We start from the raw sequence: 8,472 nt of genomic DNA, 5'->3' as shown, positions 1-8,472 counted from the left end.
CGCTACATACATATTTATAAATTGTGCAATCAATATTGTACAATAAATTTGAACCTCTTACTTCATCCCATACTTCGAAGCACTGATTCTTTGGGCTTCCATTTAATCTTTCTTTCTTTCTCTCCAACAGATTAAACATTATGTAAATTTCTAGGAGAGAATTTGTGTGTTAAAATCAGGAAATAACATTGCAGATCAGACTACGAGTGGTGGAACATGACCACCTGATTCATCCAACTTTATTTTCAAACGTGGTTTTCATGACACCATTTTATATTTTCAACAGTGTTATCTTATAAGGGCTCACTGCTGGACAAGGTGTTCTAAAACAGATTTTTGGAATATAAAGAATGAACTGTTGTTATAAATAACCATATTTTACAGAATTATTTGTAAGTTAGAAAGGTTTCATACACAAGCCTCATTATCTATTGCAAATCCCAATCAACACAGTATATATTTGTCCTAGAAAAATATGTCCTTTAAAAACTTGTTTTACTAAACAATTAACAGCAAAAATTACTATCAATACTTAGTGCTCAAGATTTAAAATTTGGAACTGTTTTGGCATTTTAAAAAATTCACTACCAAAGTTTAGCAGTTCAAAGCAACACTGCCAGTTCAGTACAAGAAAACAAATGCTGGTACAGCATGTCATTTATAATCACACATCATCATCGATTTTCCTAAATGTACAAAGGTTATTTATTTTTTTCTTGATAACCCAGATTAAAATTACAACTTTAGACCAGAGATATATTTCAGTTCATAGAAATACAGTACATGATCAGGAAATTGTCCCTCCCACCCTAAAAACTTTCCACAGTAGAGAAATGCATGCACCAAAAAATTAAAAAGGCAACAATTTGACATTTTAACACTTATTATTGACTTGATGTTGTATACCCATCCTTGTTTTCATACTTCCTGTAAACTTATGCATGAAGTCAAATTTTAAAGTGCAAACTATTTACAGGTTACTTGTTCTTGATAAATGCATACCCTCGACTCAATAACAGTGGTTATACAACTAACCAAAATATTAGTGGTTGGACATTTTGCTGTTGTGAGAGCAGAGTGCCTAATTGCACATCAAGTGTTTTTCAGCAACTGGAAGTCTTCAGAACAAAAGCTATATTCTTCAAGCTCCTCAACAGGAACACTACCAACCAAACATGTATTCCATGGCTTTGGAAACAAGACTCTCATCTTTCCTTGGAGTCTGCCGGTCTGAAACCACCTAAAACAAAGAAAAGGGAGTATGATTAGATTTAGCTCAAAGAATTAGCTTAAATTGAACAGCAGCACCAAATTCCCGTTTTTCCACATGTACCTGATAATCACTGCTACAAGCTTTATATGCTGCAGCCAGAGGCCTCATTGTAGTTGTTCTTGGTGTGCTAGGTGACTGGACAGTTGTACCAAGAGTATTGACAGTTGGACTGAGGACTGAGAACAGTGTCCCATTAGCTCTATCAGATGTTTCCATGACACACTGCATAACAGAAAAAAAACAATTCAGTCTGAAGTATTTTCAAAATTTCATTACACTTCAGGTAAATTATAAAGGTGAGACTTTTTTTTAAACATAACCCAACATTCCAGATACCTCAAGATAATCAAAATCTGCCTATGGTTTGCATATAGGTACATTAAGATATTTTTCTGTCTAAACATTCAGGATGTTTTGAGATGGTTTTTAGTTTTTCCTTTCTTCCCTGAACTTAAATGGTGTACAAGGGTGCCATATCATCACGAAATGCTAATATCACATCCAAACAGGTTGATACAAAGTACTCGGATCCACCTGTTACTATGGCTCACTTACAAGACAAAGTAATTAAAAACCTATTATAATTGCTATGCTTAGTTGTTTCACCAATACAGCATCAATAAAAGGACAATATTTACTATCAGATTAATGCTGTTTCTAGTTGTGCTCCTGTAAAGTCTACCTATTCAAGAATTTCACAAGACTTCCATTCACACACTTAGCTCCTATATTCATACTCCTAGTTCCTCATCACGTACCAAACCACCCAACTCCCTATCCTTTAAAGAAATAAACTTTACAGTCGATACCCAATAACCACCAGTGTCAGCTTTCTCTGCAACCTGCTGTTCTGAATTTAGAATGAACTCCTGGGCTCCATCCCAGTGATAGATGTTAGTTAGTGCCAATAGCTCTGCCGGCACTGACCAGCTTATGCCACAAGATGGAGCCTGTTTTAAATTGATAAGTCAAATTCAACTGCACCAGCTGACACCCAGAAGCATATGCAGTAGCAGTAAAATCTTTCAAATAGAGAGGAACCTCTACTATCCAAACGAGATGGGCAGGCAATACTATGTTCAGATAATTGATTATTTGGTTAATCGATTCCTCTGGGGCTCAGAGTTTTCTATGAAGTCTGCTCCCCATTCAGGAGACTAGGCAAAAGCACATTGCGCACGAGACCCCCATCCCAATCCATCTACTGTCCAACCCCCATCCCAACTCCCCCCAGGATAGCCAGATTGTACACCAACAGTAAGACTGCTGCTGCCTTTGTGGGATAAGTGTCCAAATAGCGTGCGCGCACAGACACACACAACTTTTTTGGGTACACCTCTGTGTAGAACTCCAGGGAAAGTGTGTGTGTGTGTGAGAGTGAGAGTGTGAGAGTGTGAAGAGAGGGGAGAGACAGCGAGAGCGAGAGAGCCCAACCAATCATTTAGAGATGGCGCCTGGACTGTTCTTGGTAGCATTTCAGTGAGCAGAGTTCATTTTTAATTATTGTATCTGTAAACAAAAGACGCAATCAGGGTTGAAACACCTCTTTGACATGTTTCTATCGGGAACTTGAAGTACCCTTCGGATAATCCAATATTCGGATAATTAATATGCAGATAATCAAAGTTCCTCTGTGTAAAGGAACCTCAATTATCTGAACATCAATTATCCAAATTTTGGATTATCCGAAGATCTCAAGGTCCCAGTAGAAACATTAGATCAAAGAGGCATTTCAACACTGATTGTACCTTTTGTTTACAATGACTAAACATGAACTCTGCTAACTGAAATGCTGTCAGTTAGCAGAGGGAGCAAGGCAGGCTGAATCAGTAAAAAGGAAACTTCAGAAAGTTCAGAGCCCCATACGAGAGGTATTGAGTCAATTAACTGAATAATCAATTATCCAAACAAAACATTGCCCACCCATCTCATTTGGATAATCGATGTTCCTCTGGAAAGAGTTTAAAAACCTAACAAGCAACCAAAAATGAAAAGAAAAATTTAGTTAAGAGAAAGAGGTTAAACATGTAACATTTTTGTAATTTTTAAAAATTGCATTACATTGCACGAGAAACGTTGAAGGTGAACACATTCATTACAGAATAACTGGTGTCAGTGGATATTATCTTGCTTTTTAATAATTATATGTAATAGTTGCAATTATATTGCTTGTTTTAAAACTGATTTTACTTCAGATTATATTCTTTATGAAATGTAGGAATGTAGACCATTTCAACTTATAAAGTTTTAAAGTGCGTTCTGCTGAGAAAGGTTCTAAAGCACCTAATGGTACAATGTTTTTGTATATTTAGTGGCATTTTATTTTGCAAGTTATTTCAGCTAGGAATACACTGGCTGTGCCTGCACAGTATAGTATTTCAATCTGTGCATGTTCTGCTCTGATAGAAAATGCCTTCAAGAACATTACTCTGACTTTAATATTGAATGAATTCACTTAAAGTTGTTTTATTTAAAGTGTCAATTTTCAGGAACGCAACCACAACTCCTGTGTAGAAAATGTGGAGCCAAAACAACTAAACTAAGTATTTTTAATTGTAATAAGAGCACATCGTCATCCATGCTCATGCAGTTGTATGGCCTATAACAATGTAAATCTTCCTAAGACATGTCACAAATGGAGCTATCAGATAAAGTTAAACATCTAAATCGGAAAGATGGTGAGTAACTTGAAGTGGTTCAGCTATGATTGCCAGGATTGGAGGATTTGAGCTATAGGGAGAGGCTGAATAGACTGGGCAGTTTTCCTTGGAGCGTCAAAGGCTAACGTTTATAAAATCATGAGGGGCATGGATAGGATAAATAGACAAAGTCTTTTCCTTGTGGTGGGGGAATCTAGAACTAGAGGGCATAAGTTTAGGGTGAGAGGGAAAAGATATAAACAGAACCTAAGGGGCAACTTTTTCCATACATGCACCACCCGCTGTGTGAATGAGTTGCCAGAGGAAGTGGTGGAGGCTAGTATAAATGCAACATTTAAAAGGCATCTGGATGGGTATATGAAATCGGTAGGGTTGAGAAGGACATGGCTCAAGTGCTGGCAAATGGGACTTGATTAGGCTGGTCAGCATGGACGAGTTGGACCGAAGAGTCTGTTTCTGTGCTGTACATCACGATGACTCGATCAAGTCAGATATATTAAGGCAGGTGACCAAAACATTGTTCAAGATGTACGTTCATTACACTGGCAATGTTTTGCCCAAAGTCTCTTCATCTTGGGTTTCATCAATAAATTCTGAAAATAGTCTGATAAAAACTTCAATTTTCAGAAATAAACTTTATATCAGGACTTCAAATTTTAGCAACCCACCTTATCGATGCATGGCTTCACTCCAACCATGATAGCTTCTCCAAAAATCTTTCCATCTTTACTTAAGGCTTTCCTGGCCTGCAGTTTAGACTGATACTGAATATGCATCCAGTTCCCACTGTTTGACATCTGTGTAATATTCAAATCAATAAAAAGAGATTTAGATAAAACACTGATTTAAAATTACAACAGAGAGCTGTAAAAAGGAATTTTCCCATAGCTTAACTGCAGATTATGTTAGACAGTTGAAAGGCCCATGCACAAATCAGTAGCATACTCAAAATTAAAGGACTTGTGAATACTGGTGGAAAATGACATGTCAAATTTTATACTGGCAGGATAATATTCATTTGCTTGGTTCCATTTAAGCACAGGACTAGGGGAAAAGCACTTGGTCCACTTCATTTATCATGTTTAATATTTTCACAATAATTTTCCCAGTTTTAGAAAATCTTATTTTCAATATTTGAAGAATTGTGCATTACCTTGCTAAAGAAGGTAAATTTGGCATGAATTTGTCCACAGTGAATTCAGGAACATAAAGGCTGTGATTATTCAATTGTTTTTTTGAAATCAAAACTGTTTAATCTTTAATTTCTCAATAATACTAATTGTTCTGCTGTAAAACAGCAGATTGTTTACAAATTTTCTTGGGTGCAGATGTAGTCTTAGAACAGAAATAATCATGCAGGTCTGTACAGTGCATGTTAGGTCATGAAACTAATTAGTTCACAACTAAGTAACCAAATTATTGAGTAGGGGTACAACATTTGGTTGAATGTTTTAATTTGGAAGGAACAGAAGAGAAAGAGAAAACATTGTGATGATCTGTGAAAGGTAACTAAAGAGCAGTGCAGAGGCAGCAATCCTAACCAATTTGTTATTGGCAAACATCTACAAAAATATAGCATTTTGATAGCCTCAAAACAGGTTGTAAAAAAGATATTTGCCAGAAGTACAGAACATAAAATTATTAGACAGCAGAAAATACCTATGGAAATTATACATCATTATTCATTTACATGTCTTACATAACTAACTTCAAATGCTTCCAATAATTAAATATACATATTTGGCATAATTGAAGGAATCTGCATTTCAGTACAATGAAACAGCTTCAGCACTTAGTTAAGAATTCAAGATTTTCTTTTTGCTGACACTGCAGTTCTATTCACTCTGTTGGGTTTCCAGAAAAAAAAGGAGAGACATTATTTGCTAATGCGGGGCACTGTGCATACTTTGCTTTCAAAGCAAAGCTCTTTAAAAGTGAAAGCAAAGCTCTGGAAAATGCACAAGCATTTGCTGAATTTTTCAATTATTGAAATGCCAATAGCTTCAGTCTGGTCATGCCAATTAAAATAGGGTGGCAGTCTGTTCCAATTAAAGTTCATAATGTACAGTTCATTGAATAAGGGTACCAATTTATTAACTGAATCCAAAGTGAATGTTTTCTACATATTAATCCAGTTTCTAAGTAAAAGCTCTCAGTCGTGCCAAATGTAAACATCCATTCTTTGAACTATTGATTACTCCACAAGTTAAAACATTACTAACCTACACAAAGAGCTACACAGCATTTCATTAACTATACACTTATTAGAAATTGTGATAAGGCACGAAAATAAGAACAAGTTTATGCATTACGTACAATGGCTGGTGTTTACACCAGTTTAAATCTGACTGAAATCACCAAAGCCAGTAGAAAAAAAGAACAAGTTCACAGTAATTTTCCACAATTTTTAACACTGATTTACAAAACAGCACGTTGGAAGTGGGTTACCTACACCTGCATCCCCCACCTCACCAAACTGGCAAAGAACCCCATTCCCAAACAAATTTGGGAGTATCATAGATCTCCACTAACTGCATCCATATAAAAATGTTCTTAAAATTATGTTTACTTGTTGTAACAGGTTTTGAATAGTAACTAAAAAACAAAAAAAGTGATCAGGTCAAGGGTTCTGAACCTGCAGGTCTTGTCACATTTGGGGCCACAAGCTGCCTCCCCTACCTTCAAGCAGCAACTATGGACCTGCTGGATCAAGACCCTCTCACTCAAAAAAAGCACATGGTGAACAGTACATCCCAAGTGGTCTACAATGGCAAAAAGCACTTTGAACAGTGGGTCAAGGAGTTTTGCTCATTGACACGATGCCATTAGATGCCCTGAAGTGCAACTCAGTCACTGTCAGAGCACAGAATAAACGTGAAGGTTGGGTTAACAGAGCCGGAAATGAGAATGTCAGTTTCAATCATTGCTGCATTTCTGCTCCTATCTGTCTATTGTATAGACTCCCTGCATCAGGTTAAGGACTCTGCTTATTTGGTACCAACAACCACATTAAAAGTGGCAGAGAGAGGTGAGAGGAATGGCTAAGTGATTAAGAGAGCACACAGGGTATTTGGCAAAGCGAGGCTGCAAAATGTGTGTGGGGGGGCGGTGGTATATGAGTGCAGAAAGGGATTTGGGAAGCAGGACTGCTGAGTGATTATGTATGCTTGAAAGGAGGGGTTGCTGAGTCAGTGGGTTGGGCAAGGGATACAAGAGACAAGCTACTGAAAGGGTAGGCATGTTGAGAAGAGGTGTGTGCACCTAGTTGGGGGAGGAATGTAGAGTGGGCAAGATGGGCTGATTGTAAAGTCTGCAGACCATTGCAGAGGTCTTGTGTTATTACAGAATATGGATGGGAGCTCACTGAAATGTACACCTGTTCACAATATAATAGTTTTAATGTACCTTGTAAAACAGACTTTCACTTCTATTTACATCAATCCATAGTATGTAGACTTTAATGACATAATTAATTTTAATGATTTGTTTATTGTTATTTTGTTTTTCTTGGCATCTGGGGTTGGTAATTTTCAGTTGTTAAAATAGAGTCAAATTGGAAGAGAATTTGGGAAGCACTGGACATCAGCGAAACAAGTAAAAATCCATTCTGAACAACTAAAGTAATTTTCATTTAGAAAATCAGAATACTTACAAGCAGTAGATGAGACATTTCTTAAAATGACTTTATTGTGATAAATGGATTAGTGGTGCTGGAAGAGCACAGCAGTTCAGGCAGCATCCGAGGAGCAGTAAAATCGACGTTTCGGGCAAAAGCCCTTCTTTTTATTCCTGATGAAGGGCTTTTGTCCGAAACATCCATTTTACTGCTCCTCGGATGCTGCCTGAACTGCTATGCTCTTCCAGCACCACTAATCCAGAATCTGGTTTCCAGCATCTGCAGTCATTGTATTTACCTTTATTGTGATAAAGCCAATTCCGGCTGCATTAAAACAAACATCAGGTTTCCACTTACATACGCATAGCTTTTAAAAAAAACAAACAATTTTCTCTTCAATGCCCTCTTAAGCAGGCTTATAGGAATTTTTACATCTGATTATAGTTCAACTTTTCTTCCAAACAAATTTGCAAAACTTTATTTCAGAAAATCAGGGCAAGATCTAGCACAATGAGACTCAGCTTGCCAAATGTACTCAAAGCCAAAAACCTAACATAATGTAATTCAAAATTCAAGTCTCCCTAGAGTTAAGAATGCAAGAACAAAAGAATTAGGAGCCGGAGCAGATAATTTAGCTCATCGAGCCTGCTCTGCCATTTGATAGGATCATGGGGGATCTCATCTTAGCTTCACAGAGTCAGAGAGTCACAGAGATGTACAGCATGGAAACAGACCCTTCGGTCCAACCTGTCCATGCCGACCAGATATCCCAACCCAATCTAGTCGCACCTGCCAGCACCCGGCCCATAACAGGGAAGTCCAGAACTAGAGGGCATGGGTTTAGGGTGAGAGGGGAAAGATATAAAAGAGACCTAAGGGCCAACTTTTTCATGCAGAGGGTGGTACGTGTCTGGAATGAGCTG

At 37.4% G+C, this 8,472-nt stretch overlaps 1 protein-coding gene across 1 annotated transcript in view; it reads right to left on the bottom strand.

Annotated features, from left to right (window-relative positions):
* Window positions 1-201: 201 nt before the first annotated feature.
* Window positions 202-8,472, bottom strand: part of nup35 (nucleoporin 35) — a 31,302-nt gene continuing 23,031 nt past the window's right edge. Inside the window, exons 7-9 of the mRNA XM_060827348.1 lie at window positions 4,602-4,730; window positions 1,334-1,495; window positions 202-1,240 (exon numbers count right to left, since the gene is read on the bottom strand). Coding sequence (XP_060683331.1) covers window positions 1,163-1,240; window positions 1,334-1,495; window positions 4,602-4,730 — 369 coding nt within the window. The 3' untranslated portion in view covers window positions 202-1,162. The remainder of the gene's footprint in view (window positions 1,241-1,333; window positions 1,496-4,601; window positions 4,731-8,472) is intronic.

This window comes from Hemiscyllium ocellatum, chromosome 7, assembly GCF_020745735.1.
Source record: "Hemiscyllium ocellatum isolate sHemOce1 chromosome 7, sHemOce1.pat.X.cur, whole genome shotgun sequence".
Classification (NCBI taxonomy): Eukaryota; Metazoa; Chordata; class Chondrichthyes; order Orectolobiformes; family Hemiscylliidae; genus Hemiscyllium; species Hemiscyllium ocellatum.
This window is presented reverse-complemented; position numbering and strand designations above follow the sequence as displayed.